This window comes from Alligator mississippiensis, chromosome 11 (assembly GCF_030867095.1).
Source record: "Alligator mississippiensis isolate rAllMis1 chromosome 11, rAllMis1, whole genome shotgun sequence".
Lineage (NCBI taxonomy): Eukaryota > Metazoa > Chordata > Crocodylia > Alligatoridae > Alligator > Alligator mississippiensis.
The window spans coordinates 63,136,008-63,161,976 of NC_081834.1; the positions used below are offsets into that span (position 1 = coordinate 63,136,008).

General features: G+C 53.1%; 1 protein-coding gene across 1 annotated transcript; it reads right to left on the bottom strand.

The window, feature by feature from the left end:
- Positions 1 to 3,829: 3,829 nt before the first annotated feature.
- On the bottom strand, positions 3,830 to 25,724 carry LOC102561708 (DLA class II histocompatibility antigen, DR-1 beta chain). The gene is made up of 6 exons (XM_059714146.1): positions 25,581 to 25,724; positions 24,838 to 25,174; positions 12,906 to 13,216; positions 12,621 to 12,731; positions 11,107 to 11,130; positions 3,830 to 3,860 (listed from the first exon to the last, which is right to left on the bottom strand). Exons 1-6 carry the CDS (start codon positions 25,684 to 25,686, stop codon positions 3,847 to 3,849), a joined length of 903 nt encoding a protein of 300 aa, XP_059570129.1. The 5' UTR covers positions 25,687 to 25,724; the 3' UTR covers positions 3,830 to 3,846.
- Between the last annotated feature and the right edge of the window lie 245 nt (positions 25,725 to 25,969).

Below are 25,969 nucleotides of genomic sequence, written 5' to 3' on the forward strand. Positions count from 1 at the left end.
CCTGGCTACATGGTCTTTCCCCTCTGCTCAGGGTTTCCTGGATGCTGCACTGGGGGTCAGGAAGGAATTCCCTCTCTGCTCTGACTGCCACAGGGTGCCACGGGTTTTTCTCCCTCTGCTGTGAAGTGGTATCCAGTGTCTGGGATCTCTGGAGTGCTTTTGAGCATCACCCCTTGCAGTGGAGGACTACTGCTGTCCCTGGCCCAGGAGCTCTCATGTTCTGCGGGCAAGGGGCTTAGCAGCCATGCAAGAGGGTGGCTGGGTAGTGTTAGCAATAAGTCAGACCAGGGCTTGTCTGGGAGGGTTTGGATGGGGGTGATCCTGGATGTAACCCACTGAGGGCCCTGCTAGCCCTGCTTGTCTCTGCTTCTGTGATTTTTTCCAGCGCTTTTCCTCATAGAATTGACACCCACCTTTTCTCCCCTCAGCACCCAGCTGGAGGGGAGGTTTCTGGGCTGGGGCCTTCATGAGGAGGGGGCTGTGGGACTGGTTATTGTCCCATTCCCTTCACCACCACCACCAAAAAATGAGAAAGGACTCAGGCACCTGGGAGCTCCTCTATACAGCTGCCTGCCCCGTGCTGCTCAGCCACCCAGCAGACTTGCCAGAAGCGGCCCACTTCTCCTTGGCAGTACTGCGGTGTCTCCACCCAGCGCTTCCAGGATTGGGTGATAGGCTGCTCCACCACTGTATCGGCCTCACACATGCCCTTGGCATTGTCCAGGTGGGTGTAGGACTGCTAGCCCCAGGTGTCCATCACAAGCAGCCTCACTGACTGGGTGCTGTTCATGTAATAACAATCACAACTCTCCTTGAACTGCTCTCAGGTTGGGGACAGAGATGCCCAACCATCTGGGACCAAGAGCAATGAGCAATCATCAGGGATCAGAGTCAGTAACTATGCCTTCCTTGCCAAGCCACAGACTCGTGCTTTCATGAAGGACAGTGTGTTCAGGCAATGAGGTGTCTCCGGAGAACCCAACTGGAGTGATGAGGATGTCTCCCACCCACCTACTGCCTCCCCACCACCCACCAACTAGATCCTTCAATACCCCCCCAACATATACTCACTGCTCTCCCCTGTGGTCTTTCTAAGCCACCTTACTCATCAATTCCCCCATCTCATGAGTGTTGTCACAGGGCTCTGCTAATATGGGGGCTTCATGCAATGAGCCACATGGGTTCTCAGCACCATCATTGTCACCAGCAAAGCCCCAGCCCAGCAGCTCCCACACCCCAGGAGCCAACATGTCCCCATTGCTGCACAGGAGATAGAGATGGGGACACATCAGCTACCCACCCAAGTGAGACCTTCTCTACCCAGACATGAGTATCGGTCCCCAGGGACACGGCCCTAGGACCTAGGGTACAGCCGCTCAGCACTGGGGCTGGCCATCCTCAGGTCAGGGTAGCACTGTCCGTTGCTGGGCAGGGCTGGGTTTAGCAGGGTCTCATAGCAACAATTTGCACTGTTGTGGGTAGAGAAGGTCTCACTTCGGTGGGTAGCTGATGTGTCCCCATCTCTACCCAGACATGAGTGGACCTACCACCACCACTGCACTTATGGCCAGCAGAAGGGAAGGGAAGGGAAGGGAAGGGAGGAAGATGGGGCCATTTACACTGCCACCTTGAAGAGAAGGACCCAGGCCCCCACAACTCAGGGCCCAAGGGCAAGGGAGAAAAGAGAGGCGGACAGGGCCTTTATAGCCACCATTGTGGAGGGAAGGACCAGGATCAGCTCAGGGCCCCAGGCATGTGCCTAGTTTACCTGTGTGTTAATCCATCCCTGCCCATCCCAGTGTTAGCTTGATGGGAAAAGCCTGGGGTCTTATTCTACCCTGAACTCCCTGTGGCGGTCCAGTAGGGGGCGCTCCTGAATTGAGCCACCCACCTCACTGCGCCCCCACCTTCCAGGCTCCTAAGTGCCCCCCTCGGGGCGCCTCTTGTCTGGCCGACCCCTTCCCTGGAGCACACCCGCTAGCCTGGGGGTTACACTGTCACCACCCAGGGCTCTGGACTTAATTCAGGCTCTGTGCACTCTGGGAAACACAGGCCTAGTAGTCCTCAAGGGGACTTGATTCACTTCAAGAAGTTGGGATGCTTCCCTCGGTCAGAAGCACAAGTAATGATCTCCCTTAGTCAGCTGAACCAAGGGGACCTCAAGGCATAATCTAGATCCACTCCCAATGAGTCTCCCACACTAGGTACAAAGGAGAACGGTATTGGTTACAGAGGGTAGGGGTAGAATAGGGCACAGGGTAGAGCAGTATCAGAGAAATCCCATAGAGCAAACTCCTGTGGCTGGGGTAGCCTTTGATCTCACATCTGAGTTACTGCAAGCTATATATCTAGTTAGATCTCAGGTAGCTTATTCACAAGTATCATCCAGAGGCAGGTGGAGATTCCCTCTGGAGGCAGGCAGTTCCTTGATCATGAGTTTTGAGAGAGAGAGCCAGTTTCAGACAGTCCAGCTCTACTCTGTCTCTGAATCACCCTCATGGCTGCTGCCCCCTCCTCCTGGGCAGTCCTTAACTTATATAGCCCTTGTGACCTCATTCACCTGGTCCAATGGAGGCCAGCACCTGTTAGCTGTCAGCCAACCAATCTGAAATACATCACTAGTTGCCGGGCAGACTCCAGCCCACCAGGAAGGAAGCCCCTCACCCAGGTCTGTGATACTAGTCATGTAGGCAGAGGGAGCAGGTTCCCCCCTTGCTCAGGAATGTATCCAGCTCAGGTTACCTAAAGAGATAGGGTAAAGGTGTGTCTCTTCTGCTGGGCCCATCCTAATCAAATTGTCACAGATCAGAGTTTTTAGGAGAGAAACAAAGGTGGCTTTCTGCCACGCTCCCAGCTGATTCACCAGCTTCTTCCGTTCATGAATCAAGTTTTCCCATGCACTCCCTCTAATAGCCCAGCACTGCTCCATCAGAAGGCTCTTTGCAAGGGAATTGGATGTGGGTGGGCTGAAAAATGATAGCTTCACTTTCCCTTTTTCTGTCCCTTCCCTGGATGGAGCCCCAGTGCAGGGAGAGTCTCCAGGGAGCGAGGGTGATCTCAAGATGCAGGAAAGTTCCCAGGAGACCCCAGCTGGACAATCAGACCACATGCAGGCCCTGAAGCCTCAAGATCTATCTCAGGAGCCCTGAATGAAGAGGGGAGATAGATAACATCAATTCTAAGGTGCCAGAGACCTCAGGCCAGGAGTATCCATTTTATGGGCACCTTGTGTAGCCAGCGCTCATTGTGGGTGGAGGTAGATCTAACAGGGGGAAAAGGTGTTAAGATAACATGGAGGCTGGGGACAGGGCCCCCTAGAAACCAAAGGGAACATGGAAAGAACCTGCGCTGCGAGAAGTGGCAACTCCTCAGAGTTAACTCTTTCTCTGCCTAAGCTTGAAGCAGATCTGCGCTCAACAATGCTACTGTTGTTTGGGGGATGTTCAAAGGACTCTTGTATGAAACATGGGGGAGCAGTAACAAGATCATTTGCAGAAATTGTCACAGCCGTTTGGAAGGAGCCTCCCGTGTTGGGCCCAACTGAAGCTAATATGTCCTAGAAAGCACCAGTATCGCTCTCATCCTGAGCGATGGAAAAATGCTGTAAGGAAAGGACAGGGTGTAGGAGCCCAGTGATACCCAGGGAATGCGTGCTCTACTCTTGGGTCAGGGTGGTCCTTGGGGGCCTCTGAGCTTGTAGCCACCTTGTTAACTCTGAAGAGTCAGTGCCAGGTGTCCATGTGAGGATGGAGGGAAAGTGAGAAGAGCTCCAGATAGAGGGACAGGTGCCAGGATGCCCCGACTGGAGAATCACGCCAGACACCGCAGACCCCGAAGCTGCAGGATCTAACTGAGGAGCCCTGCAGGGAGAGAGGGGAGAGACATCAGCACAGGGCAGGGACCAACGGCACTGGGCAAGGGCCAGAGCAAGGATCTGATAAGCTCCAGGGGCTCTCAAAAGACTCATTTGGAGCCTCTGGGTTGAGAGATGCTTTGACAGGACCCAGGATGCTCTGACCCTGGGAGTAGCTCAAGGTTGGGTCTGAATGTTCATAATGAGGAAAATGGAAACTCCTCTTCCTCACTGCAAATGCTCCATCACCCACCCTGGTTGGGACAGGCAAGTGCCTACAGGGTGAAAGGTCAGGAGCAGCTGCTCCATGGGCACCCTATACACCCTGTGGACCCTGGGAAGGAGCGGGGCTTCATAGCAGTGGACTGAGATGGAAATTACCTGTTGGCTGGGGAAGAGGGCGGCCTGGAAAACCAGGAGAAACATGATGAGAGTCTGGGTAAGGGCAGCCCCTTACTGAGCGTTCAGAGCTCCTGCCCTGGCCCTGAGGGATGGAGCAGACCCCATTAGGGACCCCACATCCCTCATTAAAAACCTAAATCATGAGGGGTTGGGAGGGGTGTCAGAAATGAGGAGGCTGATTCTGATCAGAGTAGATGAGAGAGGAAAGGTACTATCTACACTCTCATACCACAGGCTCTTTTCCTCAACAAGGAAAAAGAAAAAATTGCTGCTGGAAATCACAGAGAGCAGTATATGTGAGAAATACGGTAAGAGCAGCTTCCGCTAGTTCCCAGGTAAGAGTGAAAGCCGCATGGGCGCCAGAGGGAACAGAGCCACGAGCAGTGCTTTCTAGGGCTGTGCAGCTTCAGATCACTATTCATATTTGGAGATGATTTCGAGGATTTGGAGGCTGAGTCTACAAATCTGAATCGAAATGCTGGAAGCTTTCAGCTTTCCGAATCGATTCGGAAACGATTTGGCGATTCGGCCATAGGCTACAATGGGGAATCAATGAAATAGCTATAACTTTGTTGTATTTTGGTTGATTCAGATGAAACTTACAGGGGTGATAGCCACTGCTGAGAGCATGAAGCATGCCAAGCTACACAGTGATAGGTGCAGGGGTTTCTGGGAAACTTCCCCTCAAAATCCTGAAAGCAAAACTCATGTTACATAAGTGTATTAAGCCACAGCAGAGTCAAAACTGCAGATATGATAGCCCATGCAGAGGCTACAAAGCCTGCCAAGTTTCAAGGAGATAGGTGCAGGGATTTGGTGGAAACTGCACCTGAAGCTGTGGACAAGCAAAAGCTGGGCCATGGGTGACAGTGTGTGTGTTAAGGTGCAGCAGGGTGACAGCTGCAGGCCTGCTAGCCCCTGCTGTCACAACTTTTGTCTGTCGGCAGCTATGGGTGCAGGGCCCCAGAACCCCTCTGCACCGATCTCCTCAACACCTGGCAGGCTTTGTAGCCACAGCAGAGCCTAGCAGCCAGGTCTGCAGTAGTTTCCACCCCCCTGCCCCAAGACAGACACAGTTGCACAGGGACCCATGTCACGAGTTTTGTCTGTCAGCAGCTAGAGGTGCAGGGCCTCAAAACCCAGAAGCCCCTGCACCTATATCCTTTACAGCTGGAAGGCATCGTAGCCACAGCAGGGGCTAGCAGACCTTCAGCTTTCATCCTGCTGCACCTTAACACACACAGTGTCACCCATGTCATGAGTTTTGCTGGTCCACAGCTTGAGGTGCAGTTTCCCCCAAATCCCTGCACCGATCTTCTTGAAACTTGGTAGGCTTTACAGCCTGTGCAAGGCTTCGGACATTAGGCTTCCCAAAGTGGTTCAGAGCTTCTGAAGTGCTTCAGAGCTGCCTTGGAGCTGCCTCGGCGATCTGGCCATAGAGTATAATGGGGAAACCATAAGTTTGGCTTTCACAAATTTGGAGTACAGTTCCACCCAAATCCCTACACCGATCTTCTTGAAGCTTGGCAGGTTTCATGCTCTCAGCAGAGGCTACCATTCCTGCAATTTCCATCTAAAAAAGAACAAAGTTATAGATATTTCATTGATTCCCCATTATACCCTATGGCCAAATCTCTGAATGTTCAGGGGCAAAAACATGGGTTCATTGCGGGCAGGTCCTGCCTGACTAACCTGGTTTCTTTTCATGATCAGGTCACAAAGTCCCTGGATGAGGATGTCGGGGTGGATGTTGTCTTCCTGGACTTTAAGAAAGCCTTTGACATGGTTTCCCACCACATTCTCTTTAAAAAAAATCTTGGGGACTGTGGCATTGATGCCTACACAGTCAGATGGGTGGCAAATTGGTTAGATGCTCACACCAGCCAGTGGTGGTGGACGGGTCATTTTTGATCTGGAGGGACGTGGGCAGTGGAGTCCTCCAGGGCTTGGTCCTGGTGCCTGTACTGTTCAATGTCTTTATCAGTGATCTGGATGTGGGTGTGGAAAGCACGCTTCCTGAATTCACTGATGACACCCAGTTGTGGGGCGAGGTGGGCACGCTGGAGGGGAGGGACAGAATCCAGCTAGATCTAAACTGGTTGCAGAGGTGGGCAGATGAGAATAGGATGGAGTTCAATGCAGACAGGTGCAAGGTGCTGCATCTAGGGCAAAGGAACCAGCAACACGCCTATAGGCTGGGGATCACCCTTCTTGTCATCACAGTGGCAGAAAGGGCCAGGGCTTTTTCCCCCATGCAGCCCAGACTGCCCAGCCAATCAGCACCCATCCTCTTGGTGCTGCATGTGCAGTTGGTCTGGAGCGTTATAGACAGACAGACAGACAGGCCAAGCCCTTTATTATATTAGAATTGGAATAACAGAGACTTGGTGGGAGCTCGAATGACTGGAGCACTAGAGCAGATGGAGCATCCCGCAGGAGCAGGCGGGAGGTGGGGCGGCGCTGCCTGCTTGTCAGTGGACCCAGAAGTGGACCAAAAGTACTTCTTGTATACTTCTGGGTCTTCTGGGGAGCATGCTTGGGGGTCCCCTCGTGCCTCTGTGGTTTGGCAATCGGCTGCGAGGAGACCATGTGTGCCCCACTGAGACCCAGGAGGCACCTCAGTGACAAGAGGCTATCCATTTCTACTAAGTTTGGGATGTATCAAGAAATTGATTAACAACCAGGGGAAAGACATGTTTTTTGAGGAATTGTCCTTGGAAGATTAAGGGAACCACTAAGGTAAAACAAGAGTAAATCAGGAGGAAACATCTATTACATATAGAGAATGACTCTTCCTGCACAGAACCAGGAATTAATTGCAAAAGAATTAGTTACCATACTAATTATTCAAGGACAGACATTTTAAACAGCTATGTGCCAGACAACAAGAGCCTGCTTAAACTCATCATGAATACAGTAAGGTAAGCTGGAAGGGATACCTCATTGATTGTTGTCAGACAGCCTAGACACAAACTCACATCTTGCACTATGCAATTGTCATCAGTATTTTGTATTTTAACTTTTGTGAGTAGGCCCAGCTTAGCTTGAGTTTCACAGTCATCTGTCACTGGGGCCAGACTGGAACTGGACATCAAATGAGAGGAAGGACGAGTGTGCCCATTCCTCACCCTTCCTGTCAACATGGGGAGGGGCACTAACATGCAGTCTCAGGGGGTGCCAGGGGCAGGGCAGCTGGGGTGGGTGCCAGCGTACAGGTTCAGAGATGCACTGAAGCAGGGAGCTGGTCATCTCCTCTCTGGCAGCTGGACGAGGGTCTTTCCCAACTCAAGCTTCTCCTTTGCTCTTGCCTGGGAAGGCAGGAGCAGAGCGCACAGTGTAAATCCTTAGCACCATAACCCATGATTAGTGAAGGACTGGTTGGGGACCTCACTGCATGGGGCATTCCTGAAACTCTCTGGGTCCTGGGGTCCCCACCACGGGCATGGGAGACCCACTAGCTCCAGCCTGTGAGTGATGGAGTGATGCCAGCACCTTGCAGCTGCAGAACAGGATGTGGCACATGGCCCAGTGACATGAGGGACAGTGATGGAGGGGTTATCCTGAGCTTGAGGGCTCATTGCCTGGCCCACAAGGAAATGCTATCCTGGGTCACAACTCCCAGCCCAGCCCTTGGGCTCTAGTTGGTATCTTACACGAAGGGCTCCCCTGGATCATAGCAGACCCGGCACTACCCCTGTTGTATCCTTAGGCTTAGAGATACCCCACACTCCCATATTACCATTCTTTGTGACACTCCCTGGGGAGTCCTCACACCTTCAGAGGAGCCCCAAACCCCTCTCCGCTGTCTCCTGTCTGAGCACTGAGAACAAGCCGGGCTACGTCGCAGGTGCCAAATGCCTCAGTTCCACTGGACTCATTCAGGCCTTGGCAGCTCGTAGCAGAGGATACATTGCCAGGTTTGGGAGCCACTCCTTTCATTACATTCATGCTATAGCTCCCCTCCTCTGCAGAAGATGCAGCCGGGATTTCCCAAGTGATTTGATCTCACAGTTAATGCACATGGTCAGTAAGGCACAAGCTCTGTAAGGCTGTCCAAGGCCAGGCAGAAATAAAGGACTCCAGCCACAAGCGTGGGAAACAGGTGCCGGGGTGGACAGCACAGGCTGTGTTGTGAACATCTAGGGGCCTGGTTTGCCATTAGTAGACTCAACAAAACCTAACTTCAAATTTTCACCTGCATGTTACACCCCACCACCCACCTGGATAGAGGGGGTGACATCCTCAAAAGCCAGCTAAGAGCCCTCAGAGCAGGGCACCAGGAGCTGCCTCTGCTTGGGTCCCTGATCAGCAGGACCAGACGGTCTCCCTTGAGCTGTGGGCTGAGCCGCATGGGGGAGACTCCAGAAGTTCCTTGCATGAATGGTGTGTGCCCCCAGTGGCTGGGGGGGCACGGCTGTGCTGTGGGCAGTGGGAGCATGGTGGTGGTAAGCCCCTGCCAGCACTTCAGTCACGGTGGATTTCTGATTGCCAGCGTTTGCCCCATCCACCACCTGTCACTGACAAAAGGAATATGGCAGCCATGGGGAGGGAGGAGGCATCAGCTGCAGTTAAGGGGCTGGAGACTGCCTGCCTTGGCTACAGGACCCTCTGCCCCTGGGGGAAGAGACCTAGACCTGGGCTAGCCCCTGAGGGGCTCTATACATGAAGGAGGGCTGTGTGGATTCAGGCTTGGACGGGGACCTCAGCCCTCAGGAAATTCCTCATCCTGGGGTCTCCAGAGTGCGTGTGGGAGACCCCCTGGCTCCCGCGGGGGAGCGGGGTGAAGGGGCTCCAACAACTTGGAGCTGCAGGATGGGACATGGCCCTTGCTCTCCTGGGGCAGAAGTCTCAGCACAGCTCTAGGCACATCTCTCTGCGATGGGTTCCCCCAGTTCCTAAAAGCCCCCACGTTATCCCTGCCCTCACCTCAAGCTCAGAGGTGCTCCACCAACCCATAATACCATCCTTTGGGTGACACCCTGGGGAGCCCTCACACCTTCACAGGAGTCCCTCAGCCCCAGACCCCTCTCTGCTGTCTGCTGTTTTACAAAGGAGAGCTAGACCCAAGGGACCAACTCTTCAGTGCAAAGTGCCTCAGCTGCACTGCACTCATTCAGTCAGTGCCTGATCACAGCAGGGGAAAGTTTGCCAACTTAGGGAATCGCACCCTTCACCTCATTTGTGCTAGAAATGGCAGGTCCCCTTCTCCACAACAGAATTTCCCAAGTGCTTGGATCTGATCTCCCCTTTCGCAGACCATCAGTAAGGGACAAGCCATGCTCATGATGTCCAAGGAGACTCAGAAACCAACACGCACAGCCAGGAGCATGGGAAAGAGCTGCCAGGCCGGCCAGCACAGACTATATTGTGACCATGCGGGGACATGAGACCTGTATTACCATTAGCAGGTTCAAGGAACAAGAACCAGACATTCTCACCTGCATGTTCAGCACCTTCACAAGCTCACACTCTCAGTAGCTGATGTCCTCCAAAGCCAGCAGAGAGCCCTCAGGGCAGGGCCCAGGGACAGCCTCTGCTGGCACCTGCTGATGGGGAGCCGAGCACAGCCTGTGCAGAGCTGTGGGGTGAGCCCAGGGGGAAGGCACCAAAGGTGACTTGAAGCGAGGCCTGTGGATCACAGCAGGATTGGTGGCACCCCCGAGGTCAGCCTTGTTACAGCTTCACTGCCATTTGATTCCTGATTGCAACTCCCACCATCAAAAGGAGCGTGGCAGCCATGGGGTGAGGGAAACACCAGGTGCAGTTAGGAGAGCGTGGGGGAGCCTGACTTTGCTGCACGGGGCTGTAAACCCACAAGGCTTCAGAAAGAGACCCAGGGAAATGGAGCTCTGAAAAGGGAGGGCTCAACACACTGCACACACTGGTGAGCACATGTTTCAAGGCACCTGACTCAACCCTGACCTGCTTCTGTCCAACAGCCCCACAGGAAACCCTGGGACCCCAGGTCAGACTTACCCCAGGTCTCAATTGTAACAAGGTGGCTACAAGCTCAGAGACCCCCCAGGACCACCCTGGCCCAAGGGTAGAGCACATTTTCCCTGGGTATCACTCGACTCCTCCATCCTGTCCTTTCCTAATAACATATTTCCTCCTCTCAGGCTGAAGGTGATACTGGTCCTTTCTAGGGCATATTAGCTTAAGTTGGGGCCCCACGGGAGTCTCGTTCCAGAGGGCTGTGACAACTGCTGGAAATGGCCTTGCTACAGCTCCCCATGTCTCACATCAGAGTCCCCTGAAGGTCCCCCCAAAAGCAGTGCCATTTCTGAGTGCAGATGTGGTGCACGCTTAGGCAGATAAAGGGTTAACTCTGAGGAGTCAACCCCAGGGATCCAGGTGAGGACAGAGGGAAAGTGAGAAGAGCTCCAGACACAGGGACAGGTGCCAGGAGACGGGGCTGGAGAATCACGCTGGGCAATGCAGGCCCCGAAGCTGCAGGATCTAACAGAGGAGCCCTGCAGGGAGAGAGGGGAGACATCAGCACAGGGCAGGGACTAGCGGCACTGGGGAAGGGCCAGAGCAGGGATCTGATAGGCGCCAGGGCCTCCATAGAGGCTTGTCTGGAGCCTCCGGGTGGGGAGATGCTTTTGCAGGGCCCAGGATGCTCTGACCCTGGGAGTAGCTCTTGGTTTGGCCCAAATGGCACTAATGAGGGAGATGGAGACTCCTCCTCTTCCTCACTGCAAATGCTCCATGTTCCAGCTCCCATCCATGCTGGGCTGGGCAAGTGTTGGGCTGAAAGGGCAGGGGCAGCCGCTCCATGGACTCCCTGTACAGCCTGTGGTCCCTGAGGGGGAGGGGGCTTCGTAGGGGTAGACAGAGATGGAAATTACCTGTTGGCTGGGGAACGGGGCGGCCTGGAAAACAAGGAGAGACATGGTGAGAGTCTCACCAGAGGCAGCCTCTCTGAGAGATCAGAGATCCTGCCCTAGCCCTGAGGTGCAGACCAGACCCCATTAGGGACCTCGCAACACCCCATTATAAAACTAAATCACAGTCTCACCCAAACAGGGCTGGATACAGGGATTCACTGTGTGCATGTGTAGGTATTTCCCTGAACTGGATGCACCACTTTGTGCTTTGGTCTCTATTTCCAGACAACATTCAGCGAGGATGAATTCTACCAGGGTCACACTTGTTTGAGCCACAGTGTCAGCTAGGAAGGTGTGTCTGTATCTTCACTATATGACCCAAGACAGGCAGGGAGACATGGGCAGAATCAAGTGTCAGGAACAGCCCTAGACCAGACCATGGCTGTGCACATTTTGGAGGAGCCCTTGCTATGTTTTTCTTTTCTGCCAAAAAAAGCAATTGAAAGTTTAGGGAAGAAGAAGGTGCCGAGGGGTGTCATCAATAAGGAAACTGATTCTGATAAGCATGGATGCAAGAGAAAATATACTAGCCTTTCATACCACAGACAGTTTTCCTCGAAATAGAAAACAAAACCCACCTGCTGGAAATTGCAGTGAGCAGTATATATGAGAAATATCGTAAGAGCAGCTTCCGCTAGTTCCCAGGTGGGCGTGAAAGCCGCATTGGCCCCACAGGGAGCAGAGCCAGGAGCAGTGCTTTCCCCTTTTTGCTGCTGCTCCTCATCTCCTGCCTCCAGGAAAGGTCTGTTATTCTCCCCTCTGCTGTTCACAATGCAGGGGGACATTTTCTCCCTGGGTCTCTTGTAGGTGAGACAATCCTTCCCCTGTTCCACATCTCTCCCTGATTGTCTGGGCTAAGGGTGAGACCAGAACAACTGACACCTGCAGGCCTTTCACTCCTGCAGGGCTGAGGATCTACATTACATTGCAGTGAACATAATCAGTCTGACCCACCAGCTGGCAATGTGTCCTCTGCTGGAGCAACAAGGTCAGAGACAAGGGCAGCTGAGATTAAGGTCTGGTGAGACAATAATTTTTGCCAGGGGAAAACCTTGCTCTGTCCCAGCAGATGAGCAACAGGACAGAGGAGAGAGATTTGCAGCAGAAAGCCCCCCTGATACCTCAGTCCCCTGAAGTCCCACAGTGGGTACACTCAGGTGCCCCCAGCCCCTTGGGACTGGCACCTCCGAACAAAAAGTCACTGCCCTGAAGCAGAGGAGAGGAAATGTCCAGAGTCAAGGCAGTGGCAGCTCTGCCTACCTATGGCCCCTGCTCTGCCCTGCCCCTCAGAGGGGGGAGGGACAGTGGGATCCAGCCCCAGCCCCAGGAGGTGAGAAACTGGGAGGCCCCTGCCAGACTCCAGGGCAGTTCATACTGGGGTGTGAGAGGGAGCGGAGCCTGCAGACAGACCGACAGGCTGAACATTTTGCCCCAACAACACCTTGGTTCCAGCACCCCAGCCGTGCCCCACTCACCTTTCTTGTTCCTCAGGTAGACGAGCAGTCCCAGAGCCAGGAAGATCAGCCCCAGCACAAAGCCCCCGACCCCCGTCAGCATCTTGCTCCTGGCCGAGTCTGACTGCGCCTCTGTGGAGACAGGACCCGGAGGTGAAGGGCTCAGTCCGGGCTCCCACCCCCTGCTCACACCCCTGCCCGCTGTGGGAAAGGGGTCTGACCATGGACAGCCCTTGTGGGGCTGCACAAAGGGAGACGCGTCCCCTCCAAGATCTCAGGGGCTGCCCCAGGCTCCCAGCTCCTTACCCCAGAGCACGGTGAGGGGGCCCGGCAGGCTGCTGTGCTTCACCTGGCAGGTGTAGACGTCCCCGCTCCGGGGGGTCATTTCCAGCATCACCAGGATCTGGAAGGTCCAGTCTCCGTTCTGCATCAGCTCCGTGGATACCACTGTGACTGTCTGCTCCTGCCTGTTCTTCAACCATTTCACCTCGATCCCGCCGGGGTAAAACCCCGTCACGGAGCAGATCAGTGTGTCTGGGTGGGCCTGGGCCCCTGATTTTGTTGGGGAGGCTTTCACCTTGGGATTCACTGACAGGGAAAGAGATGGAGAGAATGAGCTGGGAGAAAGAATGATTCCTCCATCAGCACAGATTCTTTTCCTCAAGAACAGCTAACTGGGCTTTGCAATGTGAATACAGTAAGAGCACTTTCCGAGCAAATGTGTAAGTCAAATTTGCAGGATCTTTCTAGAAGCAGAGCAAGTGGGAGCCTCCCTGCTGCTACGTGGTTACTTATGGTAAGGAAATGTTTTTTTCCCCTGCTGCACATTGTTGCTGCTGCATTCTCAGCTGCATGTTGCATTCAAGAAATTATGAGTTTTTTTTAGTTAAAGCTAAACTTTAATTTCAGTTTCTTTTCTTTTAGTTTCCAATGACCTGAATCCAGAACACAACACTTCCCAGAGATGAGCCTATGAGCTCCATTTCATCAACCTGCTGGATACTAGAGATCATGGACTAAACATAGACATTGGATTTTTGATACATTATAATCTGCCTGGCAACTGACTCCCCTGCCCAGCCCAGCCCAGCCCAGCCCAGCCCAGCCCCTGGCTTCTTTACTTTTCATTCCAGCCAGGAAGAGCACACACCAACTGCTGCAGCTTCCTTAGCCTGACGAAGGGTTTTTGAACCCGAAAGCTTGCTTAACTATTCTCCAGCCATTTGGGTTGGTCTAATAAAAGATATCAAATTCACCCAAGGAACCTTGTCTGCCTGAATCCAGAAGTGTCTTTCAAAGGCTCTGGATTTCCTTTTACATTCAAGATGTCAGGGGGAGACCTCTCCATTTTGGAGTCCAAGCTCTATGGCTGCAGCACCAAGTGTCCTGTCCTGGGTTAATGGTTTCTAGTTGTGGACAGCCAGGGGCTTTGCTTGGGAGTGCCAGAGAGTGGCAAAGATATCCCAGGTTTGGGACCTGGCCCTGTCCACAGGAGACCGCATCATGTGTCTTATAAGCAGACATTCGGGTTTTCCAATTGCTGCAGAAAAATGTCAATGTTCTCCTTTAAAAAGAAAAGGTGGTCGGATAGAGGTGCAATCCCGCATGCAAGTCCCCCTGGTCTGTCACTCCTCACCCTGCTGGTTTAGATTCATAGATACTAAGGTCAGAAGGGACCTCAATAGATCATCGAGTCTGACCCCCTTCACAGGCAGGAAAGAGTGCTGGGTCTAGATGACCCCAGCTAGATACTCATCTAACCTCCTCTTGAAGACCCCCAGGGTAGGGGAGAGCACCACCTCCTTTGGGAGCCCGTTCCAGACCTTGGCCACTCGAACTGTGAAGAAGTTCTTCCTAACGTCCAGTCTAAATCTGCTCTCTGCTAGCTTGTGGCCATTGTTTCTTGTAACCCCCGGGGGCGCCTTGGTGAATAAAACCTCACCAATTCCCTTCCGTGCCCCCGTGATGAACTTATAGGCAGCCACAAGGTCACCTCTTAACCTTCTCTTGCAGAGGTTGAAGAGGTTCAAGTGCTCTAGTCTCTCCTCATAGGGCTTGGCCTGCAAGCCCTTAACCATACGAATGGCCCTTCTCTGGACCCTCTCCAGGTTATCCGCATCCCTCTTGAAGTGCGGTGCCCAGAATTGCATGCAGTACTCCAACTGCGGTCTGACCAGCGCCCGATAGCGGGGAAGTATCACCTCCTTGGACCTATTCGTCATGCATCTGCTGATGCACGATAAAGTGCCGTTAGCTTTTCTGATGACTTCGTCACTCTGCCGACTCATGTTCATCTTGGAGTCCACTAGGACTCCGAGATCCCTTTCCGCTTCCATGCCACCCAGCAGGTCATTCCCTAGGCTGTAGGAGTGCTGGACATTTTTCCTCCCTAGGTGCAGCACTTTGCATTTCTCCTTGTTGAACTGCATCCTGTTGTTTTCTGCCCATAAGTCCAACCTGTCCAGGTCTGCTTGTAGTTGTTCCCTGCCCTCCGGTATATCCACTTCTCCCCACAGTTTTGTGTCATCCACAAACTTGGACAGAGTACACTTCACGCTCTCATCCAAGTCGCTGATGAAGACATTGAAGAGTATCGGCCCAAGGACTCAGACCTGCGGGACCCCACTGCCCACACCCATCCAGGTCAATACTGACCCATCCACTATGACTCTCTGGGTGCGACCCTCTAGCCAATTCACCACCCACCGGACTGTGTAGTCATCCAACTCACAGCCTCTTAACTTGTTCACCAGTATGGGGTGGGATACCGTATCGAACGCCTTCCTGAAGTCTAAGTAGACGACATCAACCCCTGCTCCCGCATCCAGGCGTTTTGTTACCTGGTCATAAAAAGAGACTAGGTTAGTCAGGTATGATCTACCTGCTACGAACCCGTGCTGGTTTCCCCTCAGCATGATTTGTCCTGCCGGGCTCTCGCAAATGTGAGCCTTGATAATTTTTTCAAAGACTTTGCCAAGGATGGAGGTGAGACTGACTGGCCTATAGTTGCCCAGGTCCTCCTTCCTCCCCTTCTTGAAAATGGGGAACACATTGGCCCTTTTCCAGTCCTCCAGAACCTGGCCTGTGCTCCATGAGTGTTCAAATATTCTCGCCAGTGGCTGTGCAATGAGGTCAGCCAGTGCCTTCAGCACCCTCGGATGGAGCTCATCCGGGCCTGCCGACTTAAAGGCATCCAGTTCCTCCAAGTGACTCTGCACCATCTCAGGGTCTACACATGGCAGTCTGGCGCCTTGCTGCTGCCTCTCTACAACCCCAGTGAGAGACTTGTCGTGCCCCTCACTTAGGAACACTGAGGCAAAGAACTCGTTGAGAAGTTCAGCCTTGTCCCCCCTGTCCGTCACCAATTGCTTCTGCCCATTGAGCAGGGGTCCTATTCCACCCTGGGGCTTCCTTTTACTGCCTATATATCTAAAAAACAATTTTTTGATATCCTTAACTTGGGATGCCATCCTCAGCTCCACGGTAGCTTTGGCCTGTCTAACTGCCTCCCTACAAGCGCGAGCAGAGGAGGTATACTCTTCTTTGGTAATCTCTCCCTGTTTCCACTTTTTATTGTCACAACCAAATTAAGCACTGCCCATGCCACAAGCAAGAAATATATTAATCAAAACAGTTTTAATCTATACAAGGTAACTAAGGGTTAACTAACAAGATGAAAATAACGGGTTTTTTTTCTGCGCATGTCAAAAAGAAATTTATTACTGCGCCACTAACAGAGATAAAAACTTTTGCCTTCTTTGCTTTATATAAATCATTGTAAGTGGTCGGAATGACAGGGGAGTGTCCGGGAGTGTTCTTATGATAACACCCTAGTGAAGACCACTATACAATTGGCGATTCTAATTAAATTTATGACGTGGCGAAAAACAATTGGCTAATATACAAATAAAACCCATCTTCACTTCCGTGAAGAAGGGGGGCCTCCGTACAAACCTTGGAGACCTCTGATCACACGTATCAGAGTAACTGACAACTTGATCACTTGCCAGTGCCCCCCTCGCGTCTCAACCCAATCTTAAGACATAAATCACCAACCTTCCGGCCCGATTTTTTTTTCCGTTTATCTGCCCGACGAAAGACTTTCATGCAGACCGACCTTCGAACCTTAAGCTGTAACTAACCAAATATCTCTGACCTCCATCTTTCACCACCTTAACGGCGTGAGTAAATAATCTTGCTTTGCAACCGATAAGCGTCTGTGCCTAATTCCACTCCAAGCGTCATAAGTACCCACCTGACAGCCTTCAAAGGTCTCGTACCCTTCACTGCAGTGCACGGCAGTGACATTGATATGCTCCCCTTTTAGCCCGTAGGCTGCCCTGGATTTCTCTGGTCAGCCAAGGAAGCCTCCTGGCCCCTTTCCCTCTTTTTCCTTGCATCGGGATAGTCTCCCTCTGTGGCTAAAGTATCATTTCCTTAAGGCACAGTCACCCTTCCTGGGCTCCCATCTCTTCAAAACTCCTACTCTGCAGTGCGTCCTTGACTAATCACTTGAGTTCATTGAAATCAGCTTTCCTAAAGTCTAGCACTTTCACCCTACTAGTTACCTTACCCACTCGATGTCTTATGATGAATTCTATTATTTGGTGATCACTGTCCTCCAGGTGACCACCGATCTGTAGGTCCCCTACCATGTCATCCCCCATTGCCAATACCAGATCCAGTAAGGCATTCCCCCTAGTGGGACCATGTACCTGCTGCATCAGGTGGAGGTCCTGTACACAGGACAGGAACCTGCGCGAACGGTGGGACTTTGCTGTCTGCGTCTCCCAGCAGATGTCTGGGTAGTTTAGGTCCCCCATGACTACCGCCTCCTTAGTTTTTATGGTCTCCGAGAGCTGCCTCAGGAGCCCCAAATATAGTTCTCCCCCTTGATGTGGGGGTCTGTAGCATACCCCTACCACCAAATCCCTTTCTCCTTGCCCCTCACGTAACCTAACCCACAATCCCTCTACTTTCTTCTTCTTTGATTCCGTCTTGATGAGGGTCGATGTATATTGCTCATTGACATTCTTCCCCACCCTGTCCTTTCTGTACAGCTTATAACCCCTCAATAACCCTGGTGGCGCGGCCTTACTCCAGGGTGGCAGGGCTGGTGCGGAGGTGTTGGCAGCAGCAGCCGCAGTGAGTCCTGTCACCCTGCTCCACCCTCCTGTGCCAGGTCCCACCTTCTGGCCCACAAAGGCAGTTCCTGCCTGGTGGTGGTCCAGCCAAGCTATAGCCTCATGCCCCGCTGTGGGCATACAAATCTGGGGGGGGCATGTACCCCCATACCACCCCAACTCATCACCTATGCTGTTGCCTATGGTTGGGCACCTCCTCTTCCCATACAACCCCCCTTCCCAATATACGGGGGCAGCTGCGGCCTGGGGGAGGGGGAAGTGGATTGCAAAGTGAGGGGCACCAGCCAGACTGAGGTGCTTGGGGGGTTGCCTGGAGTGAGGGGAATTGGCAGGGATGGCGGGGCTGTGGGTCTGGAGTCTGGGGCACCAGTGGGGATGAACAACTGTGGTTCGAGAGTGAGGGGCACTGGTGGAGATAGGGAGGTGCAGGTCAGGAGTGAGGGGCATCGACAGGGCTAGTGGGCTGTGAGTCAGGAGTGAGGGAGACTGGTGAGGATAGGGGAGTGCAGGTGGGGGCTATGTTTTGGTAGTGAGGGGTGTTCTGGGATACCTAAAATGTTGATATTTCCTAATACTGCTTCCAGTATATTTCCTTGGATCAGGATTTGAACTTTTGGGGTCATCACCATGGAGTTGAGTCCTCGGACTTGGATTGTTTTTGACGTCAACATGTGTGGGGTGGTACTGGTAACTACGTTGACCTGGGACCCGGTGTCTAAAAGAAAAGATACTCGTCCCCATTTATTCGGGTTTCTTGGATATTGCACTATGAATTCGGCGTAGGGACGGGGGTCGGCAGAGTCTGGGTGGTGGGGGCCGCTGGCGGAACTGACGGCCGCTAATCGTTTTTTGGCTTGTCCCCGAACTTAAATCCCATCGCGTCGGCTAGATGACGTTGGCCTTCATCCCCGAGGGCATGCAGCTGTTGCTTCGTGAGTTTAGTGTGGTTGAGTAAAAACCCAAACATAGCTCTCTCTTCTGCTGTTCTTGGCGGCAACTGGAGTGATTCTTGTTGCAAGTTAAGTTCCTAATGCTTTGGCTTTGGAGTCTCGACTGGGTATGCTAAGGATCGATCTTTCGTATCGGTAAAGGTTTTCTCGTTTCGATTCATGAGCACCTGCAGTCGTGGGAGGTGACTTAAAAGGTTTCCCGCTGGTTGACCTGCCATTGGGTTAAGAAAGAGTCAGAGTGTGATGGCATCCATCCCTCCGTCCACTTCAACACAGGTGTCTATGGCCTCCAGAGTCACTGGAACGGCTCCGGGGTCTCGCAAGTGGCAATGAGTCCATCTTCCGTTGTATTGGGCCTGTGCTAATCCTAGTTTATGTACCCTTGGGTTCCACGACAGGTACGATACCCCGATGATGGCTAAGAGAAGTTGTTCTGCATTGGCATTCTGCGGGCGAGGATTTGTGGGTCACTTGTCCCACCACTAGCGCTGGTAGTGGAATGGGCCAAAGAGTGTTTTCCATAATCACGTTCAGATCGGTGGCATGCCCTCCACTCCATGTTGCTTGCCGGGTTAAGGCACTTGCTTCTTCTATGTCCAGTATTTCAGACCTGAATTATACAATTAGCCATCCCATCCACATTGCTAGGGTTTCTTTGGGTTTCACTTTTGATTCTCGACATAGCTCTTGTATCTCTTGTTGAGTGCGCATGCAATAGGTGGCGGTAGTGCAGGTGGCACCTTGCGCATCTGTGACATGTTTTATTGAAGTTACTGGATGAGCTGCAGCTAAAGGAAACTTTTCTACATCAGCTGGATACAATTTTCCTCCCTCAGCTGGGAGCGTTGGATACAATTTTCCTCCCTCATAGGGGGGCGGGTTTTCTTGTGATGTCGCTTCAGTGGGCGGTTCTACTGCTGACATTACATCATGGGGTGGAGCCAGGGATGGAGATGTGGCTAGCCACTCCCCTTGGGTGGCTCCCATCTTTTTCCGCCCTTTTTCATTTTCGCCGGCACCATTTTCTGGCTGTGGCTCGGAGCCCCCCGCTGCTTGCTCCAGTGACTCCATGCCCACTGTGTGCAATTGAGCTTCTAAATTTGTGTTTTCTCGTAGTAAACTGTTACCGCACGGAATGACATGTTTATCATCTTTCCTTTATTCCACTTGGTTACCCCTCATTTTGCTGCTTGTCGGCCTTCGGTTTCTAGTCCTTCCCAGAGCTGGCCTAGAAGTTCGTGACCACGTGATCCGGGCGCTAGGGTCGGACAATTAAACCGGTCTGGAGGGGTGGGCTCGGGCGGGGTTTTGTTGCTCGCTCAATCTATTCTGACAGGAGCACTTAACTATTTCGGGGACTCGCCTATGACAAGGGGTACTGACATGTCAGGGCTGCTCAGTAGCACAAAGCAGTCGGGGGAGGGGGGAGAGGGCAGCTGCACCTGGACCCACATCCTGGTGAGTGAAGGGGGCAGGGGAAGCTCTGATTTTCCAGGATCAATGACCAAAATCAAATGCTAAAATATAGCTGTGCGGGCTGGGAGCGGTCCGAGGCCCCTTTTTCGCACGGCGGGCTGTGGCCAACAGCCCGGACACGCTGAGTCAGGGAAGGCAGGCGGCACGCTAGAATTAGGCACGGACGCTTAATGGTTGTTTAAGATTGTTTACTTACACCGTAGATGGTCGCGGTGCAGGCTGGAACGTTTCCAGGAATACTTCGCTTAAATCCTAGTTTTAGGACTCGGACAGAGCTCTGGATTCACTCACAATTCACTCACATGAAGTTTTTGAGGCTCCGTGGAACTTTTGCGCGCAAAACCCCTGTTGCCTTCTTGATATTCACGCTGGGTCCAATAGGCTCCGCAGCGCTTAGAGATCTTCACGAGATGTGAAGTCTCCTCCTCCTGGTGTTCGTGGAGTCCTCCAACTTGGGCGGAAACCACTCAAGCCTCTTATACGGCTAGCAAGCCAATCGCTAGCCGCCACGTAGGAATAATTTAGAACTGACCAATACTGGGGCACGGATTTAAATACAAATGGTGGGAACTCCTTGCAACGTGCATTTCTGTGCTGCAACGAAGAAATGCACCCTGCAAAAAAAGCTACAAATGGCGGGAAAATAATTTAGCAGTGCTGAAGCACACACAAACAAAAAATCACACCCTTGGGTTGTGACATCCCCCCTTGCTGAAGGAATAGCTAAATTATGCTACAAGCTCTTCACTTGAGTAATCAAGAGCTCTTATAATGGGTCACTGAACAAAATGGGTAAACACAAAATTCGCCAACATAAGGAGTTCGTCCTCTAGGGATCGAACCAAATAATAACCAACACAAATACATATACACATAATCAGATTCATAACAAAAAAACTGCACGATCAGGGCTTCAGTGGGTGTCATGGCGAAGTCGCGCGTCAGACCCTCACTTCTCGATGATGTTATCTTCTTGGGGCTTCTCTTCACCATGCACTCTGAATTCCGGATCTGTAAACAAAAACTCTCAAAAAATAAGTTAACGTATCTCAAAATATTTACAAAAATTCTTATGGAACTACACTATTAATTTCAAAACATATAATATAAGTGTTTGCTACTTTAATCTATCCTCTCTTGCACACTCTACTAGATGAAATCGTCGAGGAGCCGTTGTCTAATTCTTCTAGATAATGGAAACCTAACTCATAGGCCAGTTGCCATTGGCCTGCGTCCCCTAAAATCTGAAGTTGCCGCTTATTGAGTCCAGAACGCTGTAGGAGAAATCCAAACATGTATCGCTCCTCTGGTGTTCTCTGTGGCAATGAAGGAAGGTTGGATTTGCGGTGTTTTGTGCCTTGAATCTCGGCCGGGTGTCGACGTTCCCGATTACCAGATAATCTTGGCTCCATCAGGATACACAGTCGAGACAACTGACGAAGGAGGTTACTCACAGGCTGGTTCACCATTGGGTTGAGCAGAATCTGGAGGACGACGATGTTCTTTCGCCCATAAACCTCAAGACAACTATCTACGCTGTGAACGGTTACTGGAACAGTTCCAGGATCTCGTGGATGATGGTGAGGCCATGGTCTTATTCGCTGGAGTGATGTCAGTCTCAGCGCACGTGCTCTGGGGTTCCAGGCACAGTACGAGACTCCGAAGATTGCTAGCATGAGTTGCTCTGTGCCAGTATATTCTGGCCGTCCGTCCTGCCATGCGTGGGCTTTCTGACCGATCAGTCCTGCAACAAGCGCTGGCAGTGGAATAGGCCAGTGAACGTTAACCGCTACCATGTCGATGTCAGTGACATGTCCTCTACTCCACGAAGCTTGTCTGACCAAGAAGCTTGCTTCTTCCTGGTTCAGCAGGTCGGATCCAAGTTCCACGACCAAACGTCCCAACCATACAGCTAGAGTCTCTTCAGGTTGGATTCTTGATTCTCTACACAAATCCTGTAGTTCAGTTCTGGTGCGAGCATAGTAGGCAGTAGCAACTCAATTAGTTGTGGTTGTAGGCTGAACTACTGCTGTGGGAGTCATTGCTGCTGTTATTGCTTCAGGCAGGAGGGGCGGGTGCACTCCTCTGCTTGATTCTCCCTTTCGTTGACATGAAGGCGTGGTCGTCGGAAGCGATGCTGCGTCGGTGGGCGGGGTCGCTGGAAACGACGCTGCGTCGGTGGGCGGAGTCGCTGACCGAACTCTCGTGGGTTCCTCCGAAGCTCCACCCTTCTCTTCCGGTTCTTCCACGCGGTCTCCCTCTTGCTCGGCGCCATCTTGTCGTGGGGTTTCAGGATTCTCTTTCGCAGCCGCTTCTTTGACCGCTCGAAAAGTCATACGCAGCTGGGCTTTCAAACTTAAATTCTTATTCATTAAATCAGTTATTGTACGGAAAGTCGCAGTTAACACTCTCCCCTTGTCGTATTGTGGGGCCACCCTCTCATCCGCGGCGTGTTCCTCCGTCTCCAGATCTTCGCGGAGCTCGGATGGAAGCTCGCGACCTCTTAATCTAGATGCCAGCATAAAGAGGGAGAACCGGCCGATCGGCACCGGTTCTTCACTCTCCCGAGCATATCTTAGGCAATGGGCACACTCCTGGGTGAGGGTCGGGTTCACTTCGCCCACTGGGTTGACTCTGCGGAGGGACACAGTGTCGAGGGGCCTGAACAGGACCCGCGCATCACCCATTATACACCCGAATGCCGCAGGGTGCAGATACACTTCCCTCTCTTTCGGGGCTCCGTCTTCGGAAGCTCCCTCTTCTCCCTTCAGTGAAAGGTGTCTGCTGATAAATCTCTCACCCGTTCCGCCCGCCTGGTGGTAAGCGATATGTGCCTCCAGTTCCATAAAGCTTTCTACTTGGCGTTTTTTACTGCGCCAAGGGCAGTTCTTAACTAATTCTAGCTCCAGTGTGCTTTCCCCTGATCCCATCCTCGTCGCCATGGGCGGGCTGGGAGCAGTCCGAGACCCTTTTTTCACGCGGTGGGCTGTGGCCAGCAGCCCGGACATGCTGGGTCGGGGAAGGCAGGCGGCACGCTAGAATTAGGCACGGACGCTTAATGGTTGTTTAAGATTGTTTACTTACACCGTAGATGGTCGCGGTGCAGGCTGGAACGTTTCCAGGAATACTTCGCTTAAATCCTAGTTTTAGGACTCGGACAAAGCTCTGGATTCACTCACAATTCACTCACACAAAGTTTTCGAGGCTCTGTGGAACTTTTGCGCACAGGGAAGGGTACGTCGAGGGATCGTTCGGCGACGGGGAGAGGCAAGAGGCTGATCAGACCCCTGTTGCCTTCTTGATATTCACGCTGGGTCCAATAGGCTCCGCAGCGCTTAGAGATCTTCACGAGACGTGAAGTCTCCTCCTCCTGGTGTTCGTGGAGTCCTCCAACTTGGGCGGAAACCACTAAAGCCTCTTATATGGCTAGCAAGCCAATCGCTAGCCACCACGTAGGAATAATTTAGAACTGACCAATAGTGGGGCACAAATTTAAATACAAATGGCGGGAACTCCTTGCAACGTGCATTTCTGTGCTGCAACGAAGAAATGCACCCTGCAAAAAAAGCTACAAATGGTGGGAAAATAATTTAGCAGTGCCGAAGCGCACACAAACAAAAAATCACACCATTGGGTTGTGACAATAGCAATATTTAGATTGTATTTTATTGTAATGACTGAGGCGCTGTCTGGTTTCCAAATTGGTTTAAAATAGTAAATATCTCAATAAACCTTGTGTGCAGCTGACACCTCTAGATACAGGGGAGTTTCATTTTAGTCATGGAAAAATGTGGATTTGGGTTTTTTAATCACAGAATCTGGGATTTTTAAACACAGGACACCAGGGTCCCTGCTCATCTGGATGAGATTCCCGTTACCCCTGAATGGAGTGACTTGCCCCATGCCAAGAGCAACAAGCTTGTCTTCTCGGAGATGAGCGAGAGCCTTCTGGTTTTCTGCCCTGATGGAAATGGGACATTCCCCAGGATCTGGGCAGGCAAAGCTGTCTGGGGGCCCAGGAAACCCCCAGCTGTGGTGCCCCCGCCCACACAGCCGGGACCTGTCCCCGCCCCAGGGAAAGGCTCCACAGGGCTGAGTTGCCCTGGGTCCTGCCTGTGGCGCGAGTGCCCCTGCCTGGACCCACCTGCAGGGCCTTGGGCAAAGCTCTTTGCAGGGACTGGTTTCTAGCGCAGGGAGCTGTGATTTCAGTCACTGGGTGACAGTGTGACCCCCAAGTACCACCCAGCACCCACCCCCTGCCTCCCAGCCCCCCGGGATCTGCACTCCCACTTCCTTCTGTGCCCCCACCATGTTATTTCTTACCTCTTCCCAGTCACACCTTCCCCTTCCTCTGCCCGTGCCCCATGGCATAGCTCTGCCCCTGCCCTGTCGACGTGGGTGGGAGCTGTGGGGGCAGCAGCTGCAGCTCCTGGCCCTTGCCCCCCACAGCCCCACTGCACACAGGGAAGGTGCCAGATCCCCGTGGACACAGCACTGCAGCCAGTGACAAGGCCCTGCTTGTATGTGGTTCAAACCCCACTGTGTGTATGATGATGCTCCCATGCGCCATGCAGGGTGAGGGGCTGTGGGCAATCACCCCAGGTCCTGGTCCTACCCCCACCCACTCCCCCACCCCCAGCCCCACCGCCACTGCCACTGCCTCTGCACCCAGCAACGGCCCCAGACACCAGGGACTCACCCAGACCCCAGGCCCAGACCTCAAGGGACTCACCACTGCGGCTGATCACGTGGCCTCGCTCAAACATCCCGTAGTTGTGTCGGCAGAACCTGTCCACTAAGCCCCGTCTGTACTCCAGCTCCTCCTTCTGGCTGTTCCAGCACGTGGCGGTAGGCTCCCCCAGCTCCGTGTCAGCCACAAACACGCCCACGTCACTGTCGAAGTGAACATAGTCCTGCTGGTTCCAGACGTACCTGTTCACATACCTCACGCGCTGGGTGCTGTTGGTGTAGAGACACTCGTGCTTGTCCTGGTACAGGAAATGCTCTGGGGTGGGGGAGGGACAGAGGAGGTGGTTCAGGGTCTCCCACACAGCAGACCCCCCAGGGGGGCAGAGTTCCCGGGCAGTCAGTGCTGTGGGACCCACACAGGGCGCTGCCCCACCATCTGCACACCCTGCTCCCCAACCCTCCCAGTAGCCTAGCTGCTCCCCACCATCCTGCCCCCACCAGTGACCCCCACCTCAGACCACTGCCTGTGCAGCACCCGGGTGTCCACTGGGGGGGATACACTGCTCCCCCGCAGCATTGCCCGTCTGTGCATTGCGGTCCCTCCACACAGAACCCCCCCGACATCCCTGTCCCTAAAAGCCGGAGATCAATTCCCCTTGCAGAAAAGCCCAGAGCTGCCACGACTCGAGGTCCTGACGGACCCACCCCTGAACCCTGCTCACCTGGGGGCTCCATGCAATGAGCCATGTGGGTTCCCAGCACCACCAGTGCCACCAGCACAGCCCCAGCCCAGCGGCTCCTGGGCCCCGGCATCCCACCGGTCCCCATCGCTGCGCAGGACACAGAGCTGACACCCCTCGATGTCCCTGACATGAGAACTGCTCTGCCCAGCTCCGAGCAGCAGCTCCCCAGGACGCTGCCCCAGCCCCGGGGATAGGACATTAACAGCCCCCGAGACCAATCAGCATCAGGGCTGAACGGTGTCATCTGTCACCAGGTAAAGCCAGGCTCAGCAGGGCTCCACTCCACACTTGTCCCTGGTGCAGCAGAGTCGGTGCTTGGCCCCAGCACCTGCACTGGCCCCATGGCAGCTGGATGGTGCTTGGGGGAG